Source organism: Lepisma saccharinum, chromosome 21, assembly GCF_977018435.1.
Source record: "Lepisma saccharinum chromosome 21, izLepSacc3.1, whole genome shotgun sequence".
Taxonomy (NCBI): Eukaryota; Metazoa; Arthropoda; class Insecta; order Zygentoma; family Lepismatidae; genus Lepisma; species Lepisma saccharinum.
The window spans coordinates 45,068,738-45,095,092 of record NC_139249.1 but is presented as its reverse complement, the minus strand read 5'-3'; the positions used below and the strand labels follow the sequence as shown (position 1 = coordinate 45,095,092).

General features: G+C 41.4%; 1 protein-coding gene across 1 annotated transcript in view; it reads right to left on the bottom strand.

Annotated features, from left to right (window-relative positions):
* The window catches only part of LOC146003933 (histidine decarboxylase-like), a 128,641-nt gene extending 103,356 nt beyond the window's left edge, over positions 1 to 25,285 (bottom strand). The window contains exon 1 of the mRNA XM_083142439.1: positions 25,118 to 25,285. Within this exon, the coding sequence (XP_082998565.1) occupies positions 25,118 to 25,282 (165 nt within the window). The 5' untranslated portion in view covers positions 25,283 to 25,285. The remainder of the gene's footprint in view (positions 1 to 25,117) is intronic.
* Between the last annotated feature and the right edge of the window lie 1,070 nt (positions 25,286 to 26,355).

Sequence of the window (26,355 nt, the reverse complement as noted above, 5' to 3'; positions counted from 1 at the left end):
CCATAGCCAGGTTATGGCGTTTCTGCTCTTCCAACTCGGCTTTATTCTTTCTTGCATCGATGACGGTCTTGGCAATGGCGGCACTGCCTCCTGCCAAGCTGCCTACAGTGCCCAATGCTGCCAAGATAGCCGGGATGCTGAATATGAAACCTCCAGTCTTCTGCTGCTGCTTTCGCGAACCTTGTAACCTCCTCAACTGAGGAATGCTAAGCAGCAATTTCATTCCATGACCGTTTGCCAAGCAGGAATGTTTCTTCTCGCGCTGCTTTTTGGTGAGCAATCCGTCAAGAGCTCCGAGAGATTTGAGGTTTGCGTAGGGTATTTGGTAAACGGCACCTTTGGGCTTCATGGTGATAGTATGTTATTTATATATATCGTGAAAAAGGTAAGGCTTTGCCCCTTAATAGGTTGGTTATACAAACTTGCTTTTTTTTCACAGGGTGTTATTTATTTACAGCCCTCACCCCAATTTTTGTTTTGTGTTCATGGCGATGGTCGTATCTAATGCAGCAACCCGTTCACCTAGCGAGGCATCTCTGCTGACGAGTCTCCCGAAAGCAGCATGCTCCAACTTCCTGTCGGCATCGTGACGTGCGTCGAGATCTGTGTGAGTATTGTAAGCAATGTCATGATCCTTGCATGCTGCGTCCAGTGGATTCACTCCCTTGTCTCCTTTTTCCAGTCGCTGTTCGAGTTTGGTACCCGGACCGCAGTACTGGTAACTCAGTAGGTGCATCTCGAAGGGTAGCTGGTTGATAATATCGTTCACGAGACCTCGACCCTCGGATACATTCCAGAATTTCGGAGGCAGGGTATTGATGATTTTGATGAGGTAACCTATACCTTTGCTGTCGTTGACAATGAAGTTGCTAAGCTTGGTGCTAATCATGTCCATGACGCCCACCTTCTCGTTGTGGAAGTTGCGATTGCCTGCATTTTCTTCGCCTGCGATAACCAGCAATCGATCTACAAGCTTCCTTACGTCGTCTACCCAAACAAACTCTTTAGGTAGGGTATTGTAGAGTTTGACACCGCGCGCTGCCAGTCTTTAGCTGGGTCCATATGGGCTTGATGAGGTTCCTGTACTTTTCTCCACTGCTAGATTTCACGCGATTCTGTGTCGCGTCGTTGTTTTGGTACAGGGCGTCCGTCATGATCAAAATTTCTGTGTAACTTTGGTAATCCTCGTCTGTATAATCTTTAGGTTGCTTTTTGGTGATGAGTTCCCACCGTCCCACGGTGCCAGGATACCTGGTCCAGCTGTTCTTCTCGCCCAAATTAACTTTCACGTCGTCACCCTCGAACGTGACTTTTGACTTTTCAATCTTCCAAATCACACCCTCGTTGGGTTCCATGGTTGGGTACAATCCGAATACCTCGTCTTTTTCGAATTTCCCGGTGCTTAGGTAATCCCTCGCCAACGGACCCAGCTCGACTAGCTTGTCCGAAGAGGTACTGCCTAGGGCCTGACGTCTCGGAGCCGGAGCAAGTTCGAACGGAGTAGTGTGAATGCTGGATATCGGTGTGGGTATGGTATAATTTTGAGCAGTAAGTGGCACAAGCTAGTTGATTAACTCTTTGTTTTGCTCGGTCACATCTTTGATTTCTTTGTCAAGTCCACTGATGGCATCGATGATAGGCTGGTCCTGACGCTTTTTCTCTTCTTAAATCCGCGATTCTCGGATTTCCACCCCTTAAACCGTTTTGCCAGGTAGCTACGCAGCTTCAGGTTGTCGTCTGCAATTTGCGTTTCATTTTTTTTGTATGTAGTTATTTATAATAGATCAAGACGTTTCTTGTAACGTTGCAACGTTTAGAAAATTATTAATTTTGTTTCTGTATTTTCCGTTATTGGGTTTGCTCGTCATGTCTATTGTGACAAATCCGAAATCATCTTGGTTCCAGCATGAAGAGCAAAAGTTGGAAAACTGATTGTAGTTTATGTCCCCACCTACATAATGATCGTAAGCGTGTTTTAAATTGGTGTAGTCTTGACGAAACAAACAAATGAAATTAGCATTGTCTCGGAGTAGCTTCCTGGGGATTTTGGAAAAACTCTGAGCAAGGTAGAAGCAGTCCATGCCTCTGTGCCGACCCTGAGTAAAAAATTGCGAATTTCGTTCTGGTTCTCCAGGATCACATCGTCAAAAACCACCACCGAATTTTCGAGACAGCAGTCTAGTGGTATCACTTCAGATGCAAATATAGCTATGCCTAGTCCCTCGTACAGTTTCGACAGCTGGCGATACTTCGATTGCTCCAAACTTTTAAGAAAACATACAGGTGCCTGTTCTTCCAGTTTAACCAGTTGGGTGCAAGAAGAAAATTATCAATAAGCAACGTTGCTTTTCCACATCCAGAAGGTCCAACAATAAGACTGCGAATGTTGTCGGGTAGAAGCTCGCCATTTTTCCTATCCTGACTTTCCGATGGAAAATCTGGCAGTCGCCTCACCACATCCCAAGCACCCGTTACACAATCACCTCTTTTGCGTCTATCCAACTTTTTTCCTCGAGTCCCAGCCATTTCACCAACAGTTTTTCACCTTTTCTACGTAATACTTTTTCAATAAGATACGTGTCGGGGTATTTGGTTTAGAAAGTTCCTCTTCGTAAAATCTTCCTTTCAGAATTTCGTCGCGATTATCTTTTATTATTTACGTGTGACGGTTTGCAGGTAAGACTCGAACTACGGTGAAAAGTTCCGTACTCCAATTTTTTGTGAAGCCTTTTTCGAACGCACGCTTAACTTTACTGATTCTCACCTGATCTCCAATTTTGTATTTCGGTTTCTTGCTTGTAAATTTGTACATTGGACAATAAACCGTAGAAATTAAACGCCGATCGTCAGATTTGTTGACGTCAGCCGGTTTCATGTTTATCGTGTGATGCAAACTGTGATTATAGCTGTTAACGAGTTCCGGAAGCATGTCGAGCCACTTGTAATTCCCCTGAAGCGTGAACTGTTTCCACATCCGTGTTTTGAGAGTTCGGTTGAAACGTTCCACTATGCTGGCTTTGATGTGACTAAAAGTGGAGTAATGTTGAATATTTCGTTTTTGAATAAATTGTCGAAAGACAGAGTTGTAGAATTCTTTTCCGTTGTCTGTGTGAAGAAATCGAGGTCGCCTGCCACTTTCATGGAAAATAGTTTTGAATGCTTCCACTTGCCTTGAGGGGTAAAGCCCACGCAAATTTTGAAAATGTGTCTATAACAGTGAGAAGATACTTGTATCCTTTGTTGATTTTATGTAAATTTTTTAGATTGCCACTACTCATTTCCACAAGGTCAGCTCCCCACAAGTAGTCTATGCCTTTGGTCACTACCGCCAGTAGTTTGTAGTTTCGCCGTGCAGGTTTGTGCAGCTCGTTCACAATAGCCTGCCTAGACATTGCGCGAAAATAAGAATATAGCTTGGATGGGATTTCTGGCCGCAGACAATGCCGGGTTTTCTATGTACAGCTTATCACCTATTTCTATTTCGATAATTTGAGTTGCATCTTCGGCATAGGCAGTCTCGCGACTTTCGGGGTGGGTGAAATCTACCAACTCCACTCCTCTTATTTTAGGCTCGTCCCCAATGTTCGTTACGGTCATGGTTGGGTAGTGGGTTGCATGAGGCAAAGCCCAATAAGAAACCTTGACGAACTGAAGTGTGCCAACAAGGAAAAACTGGTGATAGGCTTTGGCAGGGGTCAGCATGTAGAGTTTGGCGCCCGGATGGAAGAGCGAGGAAAATTCCCTGTTTGGAATGCTGTACAGTTCGATGACAACAGTGGATTTGAGATTGTCAATGCTGGCGTTCAAGGTGCTTACGTTGGCTCGAACTTCGCTCTCCACATCCTCCAATATACCGTTTACCAATTCCAGGTATTCCTCGATAGCACGAACAACAGTGTCGTTATCGGGCTTGATCTTCACGTCGACAACAAGTCTCTTGAATTTTTCGTTTATCTCGCGCAGCTGGGTACTGAAATTAGCTATGGCAGATTCCTGGCCTGCTTCCATGCTACCAATTTGCTCTTTTACGTTGGCGATAATTTTCTGCAGGCTCTCCACAAGTGTCAACTTGGAGTTAAGAGCTGCAAGGTTGTGGACCTGAGTCCTAATTTCCGCAAACAAAGCATGTAGCTCGCCGACATTCTGGTTGGTAGGCAGGGTGGCAACAGCATCCCGAAGCGTCGCAATTTCGGTTTGGATGTTTTTGATGTCGTCCGATTTGAGTATTCGGTTCAGAGCCCGCTTCACACTTTTCAGTTCCTGCGAGGTATGCATGGTAGCAACTGTGTTCTGAAGTAATTCCAGAGATTTTTTCACAGCATCCAACTCCGAGGCAGCAGCAGCAGCACGTATGCCTTCTTGTAATTGTGTCATGTCCTGGGTGGGGGTGGATTGTTGCAAAGTTTCCAACTTTGCCTGTATGTTGTCGATCAAGTGATGAAAATGCGACAACTCTGATTCGGTGTTTAGATTTTCCAAATTGGTGATCTGCTGTTGGACGCTGGCCAGAGTATCCCTGATGCCAGGCAGTTTGGATTCCAATGCTTCATGTACGTTTTCCAGATCATTTTTGATACAAAGAATTTTATTTCCTAAACAGTATACAAGATATGGTTACATAGAACGATTATTATTTTTTTTTTTATGTATACGGATAAAAGTAGTCAAGCTACTTTCGGAGGTATGTGCTTATGCCCTGGTACCTGAAAATTAACCCAGGGCGTCAGTTCCGTGAATTTTTTACGGATTCCCCCGCTTTTCTTTGATTCATCCTTGATTTCCATTATTTTTTTAATTACAATAATTCACTGTGACATTGGCAAGAATGTCCCAGTGTGAAGAACCAAATTTGTTCGGTTTTCCTGAACAAAGTTGGTTTCACATCATTCTACAAGGTAAGAAGATTAAGATAAAGGTTAGAAATAGTAGGAAGTAAATAAGTGTTAGTGTTTAACATTAATATTATTTATGATCACAGATACGAAATTACATAAGTGTGTAATTGGGTGGGTAATGTTTTCTTAGGATAAGTTTTATTGTGTGTCGTGTGCATTAGTGTTGATGGATGAGATGAGGAATGGAGATTAACACGATTCTATGAATGTTAAGCAAGGTCTATGTTCTAGTATGTTATGTTTGAGATAGTGAGAGTATTATTGGCTTTGAGATGTACGTATTAATAGTAGGAAGAGATATGAAAGAACGAGTGGTACCTGATGCAAGGAGACTTGCGGGAGACCAGCAAGAGTTGGTCGGACTGGGATGAACATCGGTACGACGGTTGGTACCCGGGACATCATCAGGAAGGGAAGAAGTAGGGAGGGATTTCCTGGGAAGTATCGGGTACATTAGTACGTTCGGTAGTGGAAATATAGAGAATTGTCAAGAATCAGTGAGAGAAGTTTGCAGTGTGTTTAGTAACGAGAATAAAGAAGGGGTGTAAGATTACAATTTAAGAAAGAAACGAAAAAGAAGAATCTTGGTTAAATTCGGTTGGTTCCTAGGTCGAGTCCTTGGAGTGTTATCCTTTGCCTTTCTCCGGGGAGACGTAACCTTTTTTCGTTTTGGCATATCACTGTCTTCTGTATTAGTGTCTCCTTCTTGATGTTCCTGTGGGAGGTTCTGCTTCATTACCCTCTTGGTGATCTTAGTCCTAAGGAGGGATGTCCTGTTGTTGAGTTTGTCGAAGGTGGATTCATTGTGATCTTCTGGGGGGTATATTTCATTCCGGAGGTAGGGTTTGAATGGGGAGGTGAGTGATGCCGGATTTGAAGAGGGAATGTTCCTCTTTCGACACCAGGTTTGTTAAGTCGTTTAGTGACGTAAAGTGCTCGGGATTTCTTATTAACTGGTACGTGTTGAAGTTTGGTAGCTTTTGTCTTAAATCTTCGATTTGTTTGTTTGATGTCTGGCAAAAGAAGGCTTTATGTTCCGGTGTGTCCGTCTCGGTTTTACATTTCAGGCATTTATCAGTCTGTCTGAGGTTGTGCTTATTTAGGTGTTGACCGTAGGGACCGTGTCCCGTTAGGAAATGTATGAGACCTCTCGTGGGATGGAAATGGTCCATCGAAAGTCGTTCTTTTATGTTTGGAAGGAAGCTGTGAAGTCTCCTTCCTTGCGTAGCTTGTGTCCATTCCTGTTGCCAGACGCTAAACAAGTGGTTGTAAATTTCTGGTACTGTGGCAGGGCGTATTCCAATTAGTTTATAGATTTCGTCCTCTTGTTCATTTCTAAAGTAATACTTTGATGCTCTAGTTTTAATAACGATTTCAATAGGCTGTAGGCCCGCAATCATGAGAAGAGCCAGGGTTGAGGTTGTTCTGAATGCACCCGTTAGGCGAAGTATCACTTTGCGTTGTGAAGATCTCAATCTGTTTTTAATGTACTGTTTACTGGTTTCCATGGACCACAGGGGCGAGCCATAGGAAATAATAGAATTATATATGGTAATGAGATATGTTTTTATGTTTGATAGTGGAAGGTTGTAGTTTGCTGAACTCAATGTGGCTAGACTGTTTATAGTTGTTTCGGCCTGGGTTGTTGCCAGGGCTATGTGTCTGTTAAAAAACATCTTCTCTTGAAGAGTAATGCCAAGGTATTTAGCTTCTCTTACTCTATTTAAATTTCTTTCTCTGAGTTTGATTTGAGGGTTTCTTTGTAACTTCCCCTTAAGGATAATATAATGAGTCTTTTCCGAAGCTATTTTGAGTTTAGCATGATCACACCAATTGGATAGCATATTGATTGCAGTGGATGCTTTATCTTCGATTTCCCTTCTTGAGTTACCGGAAGTGAGCATGATAATGTCATCCGCATAAGCTATGATCTGGTCTATGTCTGGATGGTCTTGTAGTTTCATAAGCGCAGGCTCCAAGTTAGTATTCCAAAGCTCGGGTCCCAGAATGGAACCCTGAGGACAACCTTTTGACGTGATCTTACTCATTTGTAGATCCGGATATTTGATGCTAATTTTTCTGTTAGAGAAATAACTTTTCAGAAGTAGGAAGAGTGTATCTGGGCAGTTCATATTTTTAAGTGTTTGAAAAAGGCTGGGCCACCACAAGTTGTCAAATGCCCCGGCGATGTCCACCATGATTCCAACCATGTACTTGTTTGGAGTGTTTTGTGTTGTAGACGATAGCAGGCGTAATGCATCGTCAGTGCATTTACCTTTCGTGAACCCAAATTGTATCCCTGATATGGGTTTGAGCAGGCGAAATTCTTTGAGTCTTTTTAGGATAAGTTTCTCGAAGAGTTTTCCCAAAACGTTGAGAAGGCATATTGGTCTGTATGAATTGACCCTGGTTTCATCTTTATTTGGATGTTTCTTGATGATTATTAAGTTTGCTTCCTTCCAGGTTTCTGGGAATATCTTCTGAACAAGGCACCCATTAAATAGTTGAGTAATGTAAGGCGTAAGTACTGGGGTGATTTCTTGTATTATTTCCACAGGAATTCCGTCTGGTCCCGGGGACTTCTTCATTTTCATGCTGCTTATTTCGTTTTCTACTTCCTGGGTAGTGAAAGGTAATATTGGTGATTCTGGATATAGCTGGTGATAGATTTTTCTTGTATCCTTATTTTCCTCGCTGTCGTTTTCAGGTTTGTCGTCTGGTATGAGATTCTTCATTAAGATGTTGATGGTTTCTTCCAAGTCCTTTGTCATATTCGTGTTGTTCTCGTCATTAATTAAGGTGGAAATGGTTTGCGGTTTTTTTATTTTGCCGGTAGCGATTTTATACGGGGTGCCCCATTTATTTAATTCCAGACGTTTTTCGATGAAGATATTCCATTGTTGTGTCTTATAATTTAGTAGCTCGGTTTCGTATTGCTTTTTCTTTGGCACGGTAAATCTGGAGGTTGGCATTTCTGTATTGTGCGATGATGGATTTTTGATATAGTTTCCTGGCTTTTTGCATTTGTTTCTTAAGGTTGGTTAATTTCTTTGGCCATGGCTTCCTCTTCATTTTCCTTTGGTTATTTCTGGGTGATGAATTTTCAATTGCTTGTCTGATGTTTGCAGAGAGTTCCTCTGCGAGCGTGTTGAGTGATTTTTGTTGGTCCAATTGGTCAGGGATAATGAGTTTTTCTAGGAATTTTTGATGATCGATTTTTCTCCAGTTCAATATGTTCTCCTGGTTTGTCTGTTCAAGCTGATGTTGCCTGTAGATTAAGTCGAATAGTATTAAGTTGTGGTCGCATGTTGTGGCGAGATCTATAACTTTCCAGTTTTGGACATCGCCCAAGGCCCTTGCATTCGTGAGTGTTAGATCAATGTTGCTTGAGGCGCCCGCCCTTCCCTGTAGGTGGGGGGATTATCTGGCTGATTTTCGACTTGAAGGTTGTGCTCAGAAATGAATTCCTCCATGGCTACCCCCTTGGTGTCGGTTTCTTGGCTCGGTTTCATTTTTGATGACGGCGAGAGCATCCTCAATATGGGCTATGGTGCCTTGCAGCTTCCCGAAATCCTCGTAGGTCTCGAGCTGGAGCTTGATGTTGGCCACGCTACGGGCAATAGCATTGAGCTCGCTGGACGAAGGTAGATTGTCGATAAAGTCCTGTAGCGTTTGAAGTTTTGTTTTGACTTCGTTGATGGCTGCATGCAAAGCGTCCGTTTGAAGCTCAGCCTTGATACTTTCCAACGTAAGAATTTCGAACGATTGAAACTGTTCGTGCAATTTGGCAATACTGGCATTCACGCGATCGTAGTCATCTTGAGTCTTGATGCTCTGGATAATGTTTTGCAGTTCAGTCTGGATGGTGCTCGTTTGATCCTGCAAGTGTCGCTTCAGCTGTTCCACGTCGGAGGTCTGCATTTGCTGCAGCTTCACAAGTTCGTTTTGGAGCTTGCCTACACTCAGTGCCAAGTTGTCGAAGTTGTCTATTGACGCGAGGTCGGTGTACTTTTGCAACAGCGATTTAAGCTCGGCGTCAATTTTGAGTACGGGGTCCAGGCACTGAGACTGCAGGCTGGCTATCTCTGACTGGAGGCTGGAGTTGAGCGTGGACTGCAGGGCCTGCAGGTCGCTTCGCAGCTTCTTGACCCTGACGTCGAGCATGAGAAGCTCGTCGCTTTTGATCATCGCGCTTGGTGTGACCGAAAATATCGTTAGGCATTGTTGCCACTGTGGTTATTTATTATAGAGTAGGTGATTCGCATTTCTATGAAAAGAGGGATGAGTTTGTCGTAGTCGTCCAAGAGCTCCACGTACAGGCGATCGCCAGCAGACACGTCGTACGTTGTAGTCGCATCCATCCTATCGTGCTTGATGCGATAGATGTTCTTGCCAGAGGAAACCTTGGCCTCCCCTTCGTTCTCGGGATTCATGTCGAACTTAAGTTTGCCGGAAATGGGGAACCGGTAATAATTTAAGTTGTTGTTGAATACATAGAAAGTTTTGGCCACATCCTCGTTGTACTGGGTCAGGATGCTATTCAAGTGTATAATTAACAGACCGTTAAGTTTAGATAGCATGGAAGGCAGGAGTTCGTCGAAGCTCGACGACGACGACGTGGGCTGGACGGACACTTCCATAGCTTGCTTCCTGAAGCCAAACAGGTTCATAGGCATTGTTATTTTATAGAAACATTTTCCAACCGTAAGTTCAAAATTTTGGCTCCCTCACAAATCACATTACATACATACGTGGCGTTACAAGAGCCCCCTGCCTCCCAAGAGGTTTGGTCAGCACGCAATAGATCAGTATGCTAGAAAAAAAATAGAGGGGGAGATAGAATCGATTTTATTTGCCAGTCGAATAGTTCTCGTCGAATCCTATCCAACAAACCTAAAATCGTCATCCTAGCTCAATTAGGAGCCGAGAAAATCAATGTCTTGGAAAAACGTCTTAAGATATTTGTCTCAAGAAAATTTTCTTGACAGACTGGAATTGACACACCGGAAGTCGACTTTCTTAAAGATTAAGATATTTGTCTTAAGACGTTTTTCCAAGACGCTAATAGTCAGTGTTGCCAACTCCTATTGGTAGGTTAGCTTCGCCTGTAAAATATCACATGGGGAAATTTTCTTATGGAGGGTTGGCAACACTGAACCCCACTTAAGGTTGGCGAGCCTCACCGAGCCGCACTTTCGGGCGCAGAACTCTCTATTTGGCCCTACTACAAAATGGACTTAAAACGCTAAATCAACAAGTATTCCTCCTCTTCTTCTCCTCTGGTCTTTTTTTTTTTAGAATACTGATCTATAGCATGCTTCCTTGGTGACCCCCCATCGTAAAAGGCTATGCCAAGAGCCCAGTAGGTTGGCAACCTTGAGCCGCCACTTTCGCGTTTGCCTTACGATATTTTCCGTTAAGGCTGCAAAAAAAGCGCCACTTTCTGTTGCAGAACTCTCTTTTTACCCCTACTTGACTGCGAGAGGAACAAACAAGAGACTGTCCACTTTGGTTCGCGAGTTGGCCGCGGCGTATCTCTTCTTGGTACGACTGCAGTAAATATTCAACAGATTTTGCAGAGTTGCACCCACAGCTGTGGTAAAGATTGATTGATTGATTTACTTTATTTTATTTCGCTTTTATGCTACTTTCGGGTAATTTGCTAAGATGGGATGAATGATGAAATTGATGAATGGACACTCACAAACATCCATGCTCAGGCTGGAATTCGAACCCGGGACCCCTGACGTCGTAGCGCGATGTGTTAACCACTCCGACATAGGGCCTGCTAGCTGCGGTAAAGGCTTGTTTCTTCTACCATAACCCGATACGATTCTTCCAGCCTCGTCACTCGACCAGTTTGCATGTTATTCCAAGAACTTACAATTTTTGCTACTCACCCAATGACGCTGATATCCGACTGGTCTGCTTCTACCAAGACGCTTCTTAAAGGAGGTGAACTTTACGATTAATTGATTGATTGAGTTGGTGATTTAAGTCAAATTTGTGCACAGTAAGGCTAATCGGGACTGGACCTACAGTTTAAAGTGGGATCCGAACCACTATCTGCCTCCACCGGGATCGAACCCGGGAATCTTTGATTACAAGGCAACGACGCTACTACTGCGCCATCGGGGGAACTTTACGATTGAGAGGCTTGAGATTTAAGAAATAAATCCTAGGTTAACAGGACTATTCTTTCCTGATAATAGCATGGATGCACTTTGCATCGTTTCGCCACTACTTTAGAACTACTGTTTATAATAGCTTATATTTATGGATGTTCTTGTTTTAACATGTATTAATAGAGGTTTAACTTTGTCACTTTGTAACAATATTAAGCGTAACTTCGAAAATACATTAAGACAACAATTAAACATTCACTCACTACCAGCATAAATGCACACAGGTGCACGCAAAGTCAGTTCAGCACCAGCGCCTCTAGCGAAGAAATGAGGAGTTTCAGCCAGCACAGAAAATCGTATTTGTGAGGGCGAAAGTGCCGAGGCTAGAAGGATCGTAGTGGGATATCGTTCTACGGAAGTCATATCCTTAAATCGTATGCAATCATACACATTAACGTATTGCAGGTTGCCTGTCCATAAGGATGAAAAGCATAGAGAAAGACAGAAGCAAATGAAGAAATGGAAGAGCATAGTATATTGTATAGTACAACTTCCACACCTCCTTTCTAGAAATACGAAGGCACTCGACATTTTTTTCCTTTAAGTCCACCTTATGCACAGATAGGCTAATCGGAACTGGACCTAGTTTAAAGTGGTATACTGTTAAGTGTAAATTATCGTTATGTTTTTGTTTATGTTTTGTTGAAAAATGGCGGTGTTCATTATGGAAGTTGTAAGTTGAGATGTTTGATAGTAAATTTATTATCATATGTTAATTAGTGGTCTGTTCATGTTTCAAGTAATGATATGTGTAAAACACGTGCATATTAGCCTGTGTGCATTCACAGCAGCTTCCAATGTTGCATTCCTTTCCCGGGAATAAGCAAATCATCTTGATAAGGTAGTAACAGAAGATCGAACATCCTAAGTCAATCACCTATGAGGAGAATGTGTGAACTGTACAACAGATGTTCCGAAAGGGAACCAAAATTAGATATATTTCACATGGCTATTGGGACATTCAAAAAAGCTATTCAAACGATGGAAGAATAAATGTCAACCATGTAAATATGCACGTATCTTTTATAAATCTATATTTCTTTCGTAGTTTATAAATAAAATAAATAAATATTACTGTAAATTGTTGCTGTTAGATTTATAAATTAATAAAAAGGGATTGTAAAATTATGCTAATATTAATTAATAATTTATCGAATGTTTTGTTTTAAATATCAACTCATTCAAATACTCAGAACGAATGAGGACCTCAGTTCTAAAATTAGTTTTTATTTTAATTCACTGTAGTTCAAAATGTAATAAAGACAAGCCCCTAGATTATGTTATATCTTCCATCCTTGAATTTTACTGTGTTTATATCAATTTCATATTTCATGTAAATTTTAATGCATTATGTAAGTATCTCTTTATATTTTGTATTGTTCGTGGTGGTTCAGCTCTGAAACATAGAGTGTAAAAATATTATTTGTACATTGTAATATTTGAAATTTTGTGTTCATGTAGGCAATTCTTGTGTTGGATAGTTACGTCAGAAATTTTATGTTTCTCATTCAATCATACTTGTATTATTATTTTAATGTATTTGTTTTTAGTAACTATAATTTCTTTTGTGTACATTTACAATGTACTTTACGTTTGGCATACTTCATGTTTATCAGAAAATATGGAACACTATAATTGGGCGTTCGCCTGTTGTGTTGAAATTAATAAATGATATAATTTAAACAGTGAAGGATATCCTCAATTGTCTTTTGAAATATTTGGGAAGATACTCTAACTCCAGATGGTAATCTCGCATGTCTTACCAAGCCCCATGGTGTATTCATAACGAGCAATTGCTTAGCCTGATTGTCTAATGCTATTTGTGCATACACGACAGATACGACAGGGGCCTCCCCCATGGCGCAGTGGTAGCGTCATTGTCTTGTAATTAAGGGGTCCCGGGTTCGATACCCGGTGGAGGCACAAGTGGTTCGGATCCCACTTTAAACTGTAGGTCCAGTCCCGAATAGCCTTACTGTGCATAAAGTTGGACAAAACAGCAAACCAAACGACAGATACGAACCACTCTGTGCCTCCACCTGGTATCGAACCCGGGACCCCTTGATTAAAAGGCAACGACGTTACCACCACGCCATCGGGGAGGCCGGGTAAATGTTTGAAATGGTAAAATGAACTTGATCAAACCAACATCAGTTTTGAATACTTAAAGAAAAACTTTTCTTATGTTGTTTCGCATTTCTGACGCTTTTGGTTCATCTCGATGATGGGATGAAAGGTGATAGAATGAAGGGATGATCACAAATACAGAGGTTGTTCGCTTTATATCCGACCATTTTCGATTCGGTGCTGCAACCTGGCGTATCATGCTGGAACTATGGGTCTGCTGGCGGGAGCAGTGTTGTGTCTGACCTTGTAGGTGCATGAGAGTTGGTAGTGAATGTTATCAAATGGCGCCGAAAACACTGATGAACAAATTCAAACTTTTTTTTGCTCCTTTGAACGAAAATAGGTGATTATTTATAATTTGACCCCGCTGAATCCAAATCTGAAAGTAGAAATGCTGTATCACCTATCGTTTTCCCTGGATTTTCATTTTTTATTTTTAATAAAAATTTAATTCCCTTTGTAATAATACATCGAAATTTGAAATTATTTTTGTTTGTTTGCTCATGAAATAAGATTTAAATATTGAAGTGAATAACTATGAAAGATAAAAAAATTAATATATTGTTGTAAGCCCGTTTTACCTGGGCTCTGAGAGGTCACAGGGAAGTTTCATTTAAACATTTAGGTAGAGCTTAATAATATCTGATGGCTGAACCTGCTCCGTAGGAGGGTAGAGATATGGAAAGTTGGTGTAAAAGGTTATTCACGCTTGTTCATACCTGGTAGATGTGTGTGATGTCTTGTCCTAATGCTTCTCGCAGACCGAATCGTGACAGTTCCAAGGTTCTATCCAGCGACCCTCAGTTCACCAAGCCAAGCGATCCCTTGCGCCTTGTAGCATGCTAAGCAGCGGTAACTCCGTGTTCCATCGTCGTAGTTAGCAGTGTAACGTGTTGTAAAGTAATCGGACTAGCTATCCATGTAGCGTCGATGAGTGTCAGAATCAAAAGAGAGCGAGCTCCGGGTAGGAGCTTGCTTTTATCATTCTCGGCGTCGAAAGGTTGTTAAACCTTTCAAACGCGGTAGATCCTGTTTAGATCCACGCGTTTGCCTTTCTAGTTCCTTGTTTTACGGAAGTTACAAGTTAGCGCATTCTTGGGATCACTCGCTGGTCGGACAAGTTCAGGAAATAAACAAGTGTGAATATTAACATGACGAGGTTTTCTCGGTTTAATGGTCTCCATATCTCTACATTCCCCTTGTTGAAATAATCGAACCACTCTGTGATGGTCGACTACCTCGTCCGGAGTAGGTTATATTTAAAAATTATGATTTATTAACATATCAAACTCGTAGAAAACCAATACAGTAAACCAATCAGTAGAAGAATCACATCACCGTAAAAAAAAAAATTGAAATCACCAGAAGAGTCATATCATATCGTGGCACCAAACACCGTTGAGAAAAAAAATATATAAAACACGTAGAAAGAAAAAAAAATAAAATTGTAGGTCATAGCCTCTTATAAACTCAAAAAGTACGAGCACAAATAACTAAGTTCTGAGGCATGGAGAAAAATAATTACATAAGTGTGACACTGAACTAGTTTTGGTGCAGTGATGACAGCACAATAATAATAATAAAAAAAAACACATGTCAGCACAGTGTGAAGAAACGCCGGGAACCGCAAGCGGTTGTATTTACTGTTTGCTGAGTTCAAAGTACACTCGGCATAACATACACGATGCTGGGCGGAGCCTTGAGGTATGTTACGTATGGCAACTCTGTAAACTGCATGCCGCCATAGGTTGGACGTTCTGTGCAGCTGTCGATAATAAAAAAAAACACCAAAGAAAGAGACGTATCTCTAATCCAGTATGGGTAGCACCCATGGGCACAAACTTTGGCACTGTAATGGACATGCGTGTGCCTTACGGTAGTGGAAGTAGCTGAGCACCGGAACACTTTTAGCCGATGAAAAATAACACATGCATCATATGACGTCAGGAAACAAGAGCAGAATGCAGTCAATGGGAGGAGCCTTGGCGATGTAGATCGCCGTGACGTCATGGGAGGGCAGTCGGGAAGTCAAATTTGCGATGGCGCTTCGGGGCAAGAAACGTCCTGGGTAAAGCGCTCCACATCTGGGTCGCGGCGTGGGAGATGGAAAAATCAGCCATGGGGTCCAGACGGGAACGGGTCCTTTGGTGCTGGAATTCCACAAAATCGTTGTCGGTCTCTGCGATGAGCCTAGGTCTGTCGCTCGATGGTACAAGCCGTTGGTCGTCATGGGTCCGGTAGCATCCCTGGCGATGAGAAAATGAAACAAGCGCAAAAAAAAAGGGAAAAATTAGGAAAAAGCAAAAGGTAGTGGAGCAGATTTACAATAAATGATGACGGGTTATAAAATCGATTGAAAAGGGACTTTCAGTTAAAACTGGTGAATTATTTTTGGGGGGAGGGGAGGTAATATCTAATTTGAATGACGGCGAAGGGGCGTTATTACTTATATGATGTAGAGTTTTTAAGGGGGCCTGTTTATGATTAACAGGTTTACCTGAAGAAAAGTTCGCCGGGGCAACGGGGGGGGGGGAGTAGGTGGAATAATTCCATGTTGTGAGGAAAGTTCGCCGGGGGGGAATGGGGGGGGGAAGTTGAATAGTCGGCTTAGCCGGGAATGAAATGAGAAAAGAAAGGAGAATTCAGCGATAATAGAACGAACTAAGTGATTACGAGACATTTCCTTCTGTAATATGTGTAAATGTCGTTTATAAAAACAATTGCAAGAATTTTACGTGTCTTGTGGACAAAGGTTTAAGCGCCTTCGATTCGCTGCTAATAAAAAAAAATTGAAAAAGAAGTGAGAAAGAGTAAGTAATATATTTGTGTAATAGTTCATTGAAAAATAGAGTAGGTTGTAATTTCATGGGATGTGAGCTATACCATGTTGTATGCTATCAATATTTGAACTATAAAATTAAAGAAGAGATTGGGAACATTTGCCTATTTTATTATATGCTTTATTAACATATTTAGTGCATTGCAGCTTTCAAAGAAGCAGTTTGCGTTACACCTGAGCGTAAATAAAAATTGCTATGGCCAAAAAGCCAATTGTTCAAGCAAGTTCTACGCAGTTCATTTGTTCTTTAAATCATTGATCTTGTTCTATCTTAGTTCATTCGTTCTTTATTTCTGTGTACTTTTTTCTTCATTTGAGCGTATATGTACCAGCAAATGGGGAAAAAAAATATTTGCTAGTTAGAATCATAAACACACTAAGTACTTATTAGTCAAATCAGCTAAGTGATATGTTCTGACTATTACTATGCGTTTAAACGCAAATTATAAAATAACATTAAAATATCTGTAAAAATAAAAAAATAAATTATTAGGCAAGAGATGTATTATAAATGTTCCGACGATTGAGATAGCATTCTGTAATCCTGGTCTTGTTAAAAATAAAAATGACCATGTTGTATTAAAAATAAAAATGAGTTCGTTCTAACGCAGAAATGAAGTGCGAGGACGGGAAGTGGAAAGACGGGGGGGGGGGGGGTCGATGAGCGTGAGAAAATGCTGGATCATGATGCTAGCATGTGCAATGTACGCAACGAGGAGCGAGGAGGCTAAAGCGAGTGACAACGGAATGGCGTGTTAATGAATGTTAGTGGGGTTATCATGGCACTAGTCGTAGCGGGCTTTAAGTCTAGAAATAGTAATAGTGTCAGTCTTTTGTTTATTCCTGCCGGCGATGTAAGTTACTTCGTAGGAATTCTCATTAACTTTGCGAAGAATAGTTCCTTTATACTTATAAGAGGACGCAAAAGCTTTGGACACGCCTGGAGTTGGAGTGGCATCTAGAATCCATACATGTTGTCCTGGTGAGTACTGTATTTGCCTAGAAGTGCTGTCTGCGTACTTTTTCTGCTGTTCGTAACGCTTATGCAGGTTGTCATGTGCTGTCTTACGTATGGAGGTCAGGAGTTCAAGTCTCTGTGCGTTCGTCTGGGAAACATTGTCGGGGTTCGAAGGAAGGACTGCGTCAGCTAAGATCCTTGGGTTGTAGCCAAACAAAGTAAAATACGGGCTCTGGAGGGATCCAGAATGGATTGTAACGTTGTGGCTGAACGCTGCGCTAGCTAAATAGTCGCACCATGAAGCTTTTTTCTCTAATACAAAAACTCTCATAACTTTCTTTAAGTAACTAAATGAACTTTCAACTAATCCATTCGTGAAATGGGCACAAGTATCTACATATTTTAGTTGTACGCCTGTAATATTGGCTAACTCTCGTAAGAGTAAACTTGAATTGGGTGTTGAACGATCTAAATAGATCGTTTCCGGGATGCCATGAACTAAAAAGACTTTCTCAACTAGGGCTGTTGCTATGTTTTGTGCATCGTGATTAGCCAAAGGAGCTGTAATTACATACCTTGTACAGCTATCGACTACTGATAGGAAATATTTGTATTTGTGCGTTTTTGAAGAGACTAAAGGACCACATACGTCAATATGAATTCGTTGGAAAGGAATTTGGGCTGGTTGAAATGTTTGCAGCGTATGCGGTTTAGAACCTTGTGGTTTCTTTGAAATCTGACAAGGGATGCAATGTCGAACCTTATCGTACACAAATTTTTTCATATTGGGGAAAAAGTAACGCATAAGCATTAAATTATATGTCTTTTGTGCACCTTGGTGACTTCCATTCATTTTGTGTGCATGAATAAGGTCGAAAACTTGATTTCTTAATGCATGAGGAATACAAAGTCTATCCCTATTACCAGTTTTGATTTTATTAGTCCTGTATAAGACTCCATTTTTGAGTACATAAGAATACGAAAGCTTTTCTAGTTTTGGATTACTAGGTTTGTCTTTGTTTTCTAATAAGTCAATAATGTCTCTGAAATAGGGGTCTTTACGTTGTTCTGAACTAATATCAAAATCTGCTGCTTGTGCATGAAATACTTGATGAAAGAATAGATCATCATCATCATCATCTTTCTTGTCATGATTAGTCTTGTCAAGCGGTAAACTTGCACGGGAGAGTGCATCCGCAAGTTCATTTTTACTAGCGCTGATATGCCTTATTTCGAAATCAAAATTCTGAAAATAAAGGGCTCTTCTTCCTAGAATAGAACTATGGTGTTTAGTTGAACGAAGATAGGATAAGGCCTTGTTGTCCGTGAGAACCACAAAATGTTGATTCATAAGAAAAAATTTGAAAGTTTTCAATACATAATATGCACCTGCAATTTCAAGTGAAAATGTGTCAGCTCTTTTCTCTGTGTCTGTTAAGGCTCGTGAACAATAGGCACATGGATGTAAATTCCCTTCTTCATCAGGCTGTAACAGCGATCCTCCGATGCCAATTCCACTCGCATCAATGTATACATATGAGGGGCGCTTAGGGTCATAAGGGCGGAGGATAGGGGCGGAAGTGATCATTTTTTTCAGTGTTTCGAAGCTTTTCTGGTGTTCATTAGTCCATTGAAACTTAACATTCTTTTTAAGAAGCTCAAATAAACATTCTGTTGGTCCTGCAAAACCTTGCACAAATCGTCGAATGAAATTGACAAGTCCTAGAAAACTACGAATCTTGCGTTTGGTGGTAGGGGTGGGATATTCCAAAATAGCTTTAAGAATATGCTCTGAAATCTTAACTCCCTTTTGAGATACCAAGTTACCGAGGACTTTTACTTCGGTAAAAGCTAGCCTACACTTAGAGGGTGAAAATTTAAGGGATGCTGTTCGTAACTTTTAACATGACGAGGTTTTCTCGGTTTAATGGTCTCCATATCTCTACAATATATATATATATAGGACCAATTTTGACTGTCCAATGAAGAAATTTCATGCAAAAAAAGGGAAAAAAACACATTTTTATTCACATTTTCAAAGTTTCTTTCTTGAACTCTGCCGTTTGTAACTGCCACCAGAAACCTCTTCCTTGAGGTTCCAACAGTAGTCTGCTAACATGTTATGTACCGATTTTCCTGCATATCGTTTCTCCATGACAGAAATATCCTGGTGAAATCTCTCGTCGCATTTGTCACTAACCACACCCAAGTTAGGGGGGGGAGTCCAAATGCGAATGTAAAAAGTGAATTTTCAAGGACATATTGCACTCCATGCGCTGATAACACTTCAACAAGTTCTTAACAAGTTCCTTGTAGTTGTCAGTTTTCACATTTCCAAGAACATTACAGCATACTTGTCTGAAAGCTAACCATGCGCATTTCTCTTTTTCTGTTAGCAATTCCACAAAGTTGTCATCATGAATGATCTCACGGATTTGCGGCCCAATAAATATGCCTTCTTTTAACTTACAATCACTGAGTTTAGGGAATGTTTTTTTCAAGTACCCAAAACCCTCACCATCTTTATCCAAAACCTTAACAAAATTTTTCATCAGCCCTAACTTTATATGCAACGGTGGTAACGAAATCTTGTCTTTCTCAAGTAGAGGGTGATTCCTAACATTCTTCTCTCCAGGAATTATGTTTTTCCGTATGGGCCAATCCACAATGTTGTAATGTTTATCTTTTGCCCGGCTGTCCCATTCGCAAAGAAAGCAACAAAATTTTGTAAACCCAGACTGCATGCCTAACAGTATACCAATCATTTTGAGGTCTCCGCATATCTACCAACCATATTTTTCATAATTTATCACTTTTAATATTGTATCCATATTTTCATATGTTTCCTTCATGGTGGAAGAATAGGCAAGGGGTACTGATGGGTATATATTCCCATTATGCAACAATACTACTTTTAAACTATTCTTAGATGAATCTAAAAATAGTCTCCACTTGTATGGGTTGTGACTCCTTCCAAGTTCTTGCAGAAGGCCTTCTACATCATTGCAGTAAGTTAACTCATTCCTAACAGAAAAAAAAATGTGTCAGTGATTGTTGGCGTTTCCGATATGACACCTTAACAACATCTTGTAATAAATTCCACCCTCGGAGACGAGAACCTAATAATTCCGCTTGAACTTTAGAAAGGTTTAGGTCTCTAACTAGATCATTTAGTTCGGATTGGGAAATAAAGTGAGGTATATTTGGATCAGGAAAATTTGGATCGGTGTTTGAATATGAGGGTCCACGTTCGTCATCTGGAGAAGCACTGCTTGGTTCTGTTTCATCCACTGTCCATTCTTTAGGAGGCTTAGGAATTGGTATAAAATCATGACTCATAGGTTTCTTGGCTTAAGGAACATCAGGATAAAATATAGAATGTTTTGATTTTGAACTATATCCCACTATGTTTGTTAAACAGAAGTAACAATCCGTAGTATGGTCTTTCTGTTCTGTCCATATTACAGGGTTTCCCAAGGGCATTGATTTGTGAGTGCCATTAAGCCAACCACGTAAAGTTTGCGAACAACTACAACAAATTTTACCTGGTGCCCAGCTTTTCCCTCGTCTGCTTTACTTCCAAAATAAAACTCATATGTTTTTTTCACTATAGGAGTGATAGTATTTCTCTGTGACTTCGGAATAAATTCCCCGCAAACATAACAAAACAAGTTCGGGTTATTCACACATTTACGTGACATGGCGAACTCGTTAATTGAGTTATAATATATTTCTTTAAAAAGCAATTATGAATGCTCTTATCATTTTGTTAAAATACAACTTACACTTCACTTCACTATACACAATATTACATTCACAATTTCACGAACATACACAAACATAAAATATGGCTAATCGCGAAGTTATCGGAAAGGAAATTTAGACTCGACTAACCCACAAAAGAACAAATTTTAACAGAGAAACAGGAAATTACTCTACTGCCAGATGTTTCCTCCACGAAATATTAATTGCCAGTCATAAACACACAAGGTCGCCAAAAGGTTCTTATCCATTTGCTAGGAACCAAACGTTAAGCTGGGTGCGGAGCAGGGTGCGGAGACCTGAAAGCATAAAACTATAAAATGTGGGTGTTCTGCAAAAAATTTAGGTGATACAGGAAAACGGATGTGATATTCGTTATCAGCATATCTGAATACATAAAGATCACTTAGTTTTATTTAAAGGAGTATTTCATTGTTTATCAGTGAAATCAACCGGTATTGGGAGGCTTACGTAATGACCCTTTTCCAGGCTAAGTTTGCATACGTACGCATTGTGAAACAGTGTCGGGAGAATGGGTTAACACTCGGGGTGACTACTGCGAAAGCTATTGTGGCCCGTTACACACAACAGGCTCTGCTTGTGAAACATTCACCCACGAAAACCACCAGGAGAAGGGCTGCAAGCAAAGTGTCACCCGTAGTGCTAAGGGGGATCCGTCGATTGGTGTGCCAAGAAAATCCCCCCAACTCAACGTGATATGGCCCACAGATTTCACCTCGCACCGTCAACTGTGAACAAAACAATTCGTAAGCACCTCAGGTTGAAGTGTGTGCGAAAGGCCGTGTACACCACCTCCTACCACGTCACATTGCCGAACGTAAGACGAACTGCAGGAAACTGTATGAAAAGTACCTGGCGGGTTCCAAATGGAAGAAAGTTGTCACAATGGATGAATCATATGTCCATCTCACTGCTGGTGGTCACATTCGGGCGATCACATACCGTGACATTGACGGCAAGGGGCGCAGCAACTTTGTTCGTCAGTGCAGGGAACGTTTCCCTCGTGGCTTTATGGTTGTGACGGGATTCGGATATGAGGGTAAGTTGATGATACGCAAGGTGGACAAAAACGTGAAGGTGAATGCCAGATACTTCCAAGACTCCATTCTGACACCTATCTATCGGAGAGACATCCCACAATTGTATGGAATGGACGCGAACCAGGTGATGATCCATATGGACAAGGCTTCGAGTCGTACCGCCAGAACATCACTACGTTTTTATCAGGAAATGGCAGAGGAATTAGGAATTCGTGTCATTCCGTTTGAAGACATTCCTGTGAAAAGCCCAGATGACAGTCCAATGGATTTTTGGCATTTGGACTGTTGAAACGACGTCTTCAACATCGCCGCCCGCGCACCTTGGATGGTCTATGGAATGCTTGCAGGGATGTGTGGGACAGAACTCCCATGCCTGTCCTGCGCCGGAGCTTGCTGCAATGGAAACTGCGATGCCGGGCTATAGTCCACAATCCTGGGGGTCCAATAGAACATGATCGGTGTTGGCGACGCTGTATCTCTTAAGGTGAGTTGGATATAAAGCGAACAACCTTACTGTACATAACGACGACACAACTAAAGTCCACAGAGGATTTTCTTGACATTGGGTTGATAGTGGAGCGTATTTGCTTACTTATTTATTATTTTTATTTATTATGACCTTCAACAGAGGTATATCCTCCAATGACAGAAGGCGTACGTAATTATAATATTAATAATAATGAATAGCAATTACAAAATTACAATACAACTACAATTACAATAGATACGAGGGGCGATGAGGTTGCTCTGACCCTAACATAGAAAGAGCAGCTATAGGGTTTCAATTTCTTTATTATTTTTCAACATACTCCCCTGCAACTCCAATGTACTTTACCCATCGGTGCTCCAATGCCTGGATAACTTGCAAAAAAATTCTTCCGGCTGGTCCTCCAACCATGAGTCCACAGTCCTTATCACCTCAGAATCATTATAAATTTTTGGCCCATGAATGACATTCTTCAAATGTTTGAACAAATGTAAATCACTGGGGACCAAATCTGGGGAATAGGATGGATGGGGCAACAATTCGAGCAATGCATCTGTGATAGCGGCCCTCGCAATGCGTTAGGTGTGGACAGGTGCATTGTCCTGGTGAAGGAACACACCGCGAGTCAACATCCCACGCTCTTTTTCTTGATGGAATCACGTAATTTCTTGATTAGGTCACTGTAGTATGTGCCAGTGATGGTTTGGTCTCTTTGTAGATAGCCCACAAAAAGGACACCCTTGCAGTCTCAGAAAATTGAGGCAATCACTTTCTTGGCTGATGTTTGCACCTTGAACTTCTTCGTTGGTGGAGAATGTGGGTGTTTCCACTCCATACTTTGTAAAATGAAGGAAATCAATCCATAAATTTGCTTGTTCTTCTCGAAATCTTTTATTGGCTTGTTTCTTTGAGTAGAGGTGTATGTATGCACTCGAAACGTTAGACGCTAACACCGACTTAACCTGGCTGAAAACCAGAGAACATTTGTTCGAATCAAAGACAGTGTTCTTCTTCATCGGCAGCATTTCCGCAGTCTTCCTGAATTTTGCCCCCTCGTGTTATGGACGCCATCACAGGAAATATACCTTTTTCCTCATAATCTATGAATGCGCTGACTGGTTACCTTAGCTAGTGTAATTTCCCGTTTACAATGTTCTCTTTATCATATTGACAAACCGTGTATTCCACGCCTACGTGTTGAACATATCTGTGTTAAAACAATTGTCCGAAAACTGGATAGCATATAGAAGATCACTTTGTGGTTAAGTCTTTGGGCTCGATGCTAACGGGACTCGTCCTGGTTTGAGCCTCCTGGGGGAAACGTAAAAACTTTTCTCCTGAGATGTCAACCCGTGTATGGGACCGGTGGTCACCCACCATCGTGAGGATATTTGGAAGCTCATAGCGTAACCCAGTCATGGAAATCTACGACGACGACTGGGAGTTCGTCGTGCTGACTACACATCACCCCGTAACTGGCTGGACGATCATCCACCTCTGCTGAGGCACGTGGGAGTGAGGCTGGCAGTCGGTAGGTAGGTCCTGGACCTCAAGGGCTGCTGCGCCACGAGTTATTGTTATTATTATTATTATTAGATATGTAGAAGGTTCTAAATGCTAATTTATCCATCAGATCATTGATTGCCAGAGCTTATTGTATTTTCAGGCTTGAAAACTTTCACCCAGGCTGCTGAATTACCGGGGGAAGTAGGTGATGTGATTGATTACTTGCGGGATTGTCTTTCCTACGCGTAACAGCAGGCGCTCGAAACAGCCAATGAGACCAATATGCTCTGGAAGTCTTGCCGTGCTCTTGTGCTATTGGTCGCCGCAATAACGCGGACTATATTTCAGGTACGACTTACGGTTTTTCAGATCGTGCTGGCAACACTGGACTTGATGTCCACTCTTGTACACTTCAGATGGAAGTTAAAGAGTGGACATAAAGTCTTGCAAAAAAAAAAAAAAAGTCTGTTGTCGACGAATTCTTCATCTTTTCCTTTGCTTCTAATGTCCATCTTTCCTAAACTATTCCCTGCACGTCTCCATTTCACAAGCTTCAACGATTCTCTCTATCTGTAATGCGTAAAGTCGAAAGAGAATTCCGTTTCCTTTGTCCACATGAGTGGACATTAGCTTTTGATCCGATTTCGACGCCGTGTGGTGAGTCGTGAACAGACAACTCGAAGCGCTAGGAGTTCTCTTCCACCAAACCAAGCAACACTCCTTTTCCTTGAATATGAGCTCATTTTACTTAATATTGTTTCAGTTTTGCATTTGCCATGAGTGAGTTTTTGCTTGGCTGTACAGCTAAGAAATTTGTAAACGATGATGGTCGTTTGCGGTGACGAATCCTCAAGGGAAACAAAGAAGGCACTGTCTACCAACATATTATTTCCTTGTAGAGCCTTGAGTAGATTTGCTGTTTTTAGGAGTTGTTGAAAAACAGGCTGAAAGTTCTACAACTTACATCTTGAAAAATACTTGTCGCTTTGTGTATTGTCGCCTTACCTGACTTGTCTGCGAAAATATGAAAATAATAATAATAATAATAATAAAAATAATAATAATAATATTTTTTGGGTGATTTAGTGATTCCATAACGGAGTTTCTTCTCACTGCAACTCGTTGGAAATGTAAGAACAGCACAGTTTGCAACACTGGCGCTGCTTTTAAGAAGTAGTTCTAGCTGGGGTACCCTTTTAAAACCAATATGGTCACTTTTTCCATGAATAAGTGTAGCCTACTTTTAAAGAAACGTTCGTAGGGGTAATATTCTGGTAATATTTATCTTTGCACTTACCCCTGGCATTATGACTCTCTCGACGTCAACAAATATGTCTTCCCAAGGTTCGGGGTCCACGGGGGCTGAATCCGGTATCAGCTGTCTAAGGTAGCCTGGCTTTACAGCAGGATACACCCTTCGCTGCCTGATGTTCTGTAGGTAGTCGGCGATGTAGTCCACCATCTCTTTACCTGTAAAAGATAGCATTGTTTAAAGACAAGCGTACAAGAGATTAAGCCTTTCTTAGCAATACAAGAACTATACGCACGGCCATGAAATTAGGCGGGTGGCAGAAGTTGCCACGTCGGAGCACAACCACGTTTAAGAGAATGAAAGATCTCCTTATAGAGTTAGTCCTTGTTTTGATTTCTGATTTGATTTGCTGTTTTAAGTCCACTTTAAGCACAGTAACGCTAATCGGGGCTGGACCTACAGTTTTTAAAGTGGGATCCGAACCACTATGTGTCTCCACCGGGTATTGAACGTCTTGATTACAAGGCGAGGCCCGAGTTAGTCCTTGTAATCCACGTGATACAACTGACAGTATTTGCTCGAAAGGTCAGGGATGACACAAAACTGTCCCGGAGAGAGGTTGGTCTGACGCTCGAATTACACCCTGTCCCAGCTAACTGTGGAGCAGGGCCGCGCATAGCGGTAGAGACGGAGGAAGGAAACCGAGTGGTGAAAGCGCAGTGTTGCCAACAGTACGGCCATTAACGTACTTGTACGGGAATTTCATGCCATGTAGGAGCGTACGGTCAAGACCTTGGTCCGTACGCTAAATGTTCGGCTTGTCAAAATTTGCACTTACTGCTTTATCTCCCCTACATTCAAATGTTGACTGTCAACGCGTTTTCAACGAAACAAATCTGATAAAATTGAAGAACAGGAATCTCTTTTCTACATCTACCATTAATTGGTGTATGCTTGTTACTCAGTGGCTGTACATGCGTGAACTCTGATTTGTTGTTTTAAGTTCAATTTATACACAGAAAGGCTAATCGGGACCGGGCTTACAGTTCGAACCAATGTGCCATGTGCCTCCACCGGGTATCGAAACTCGGACCCCTCGATTACAAGGTGACGATGTTACCTCTACATATCGGGGAGGCCCGCATCTGTCTTCTTCTTCTACCTTAATATATATAAATGGATGTATGTCTGTATGCATTTTTGTTTCAGCATAACTCTCGAACGCCTGGAGGGATTTCAACCAAACTATGTACACGTATCACTTGCAATATGGAAAGAAATAC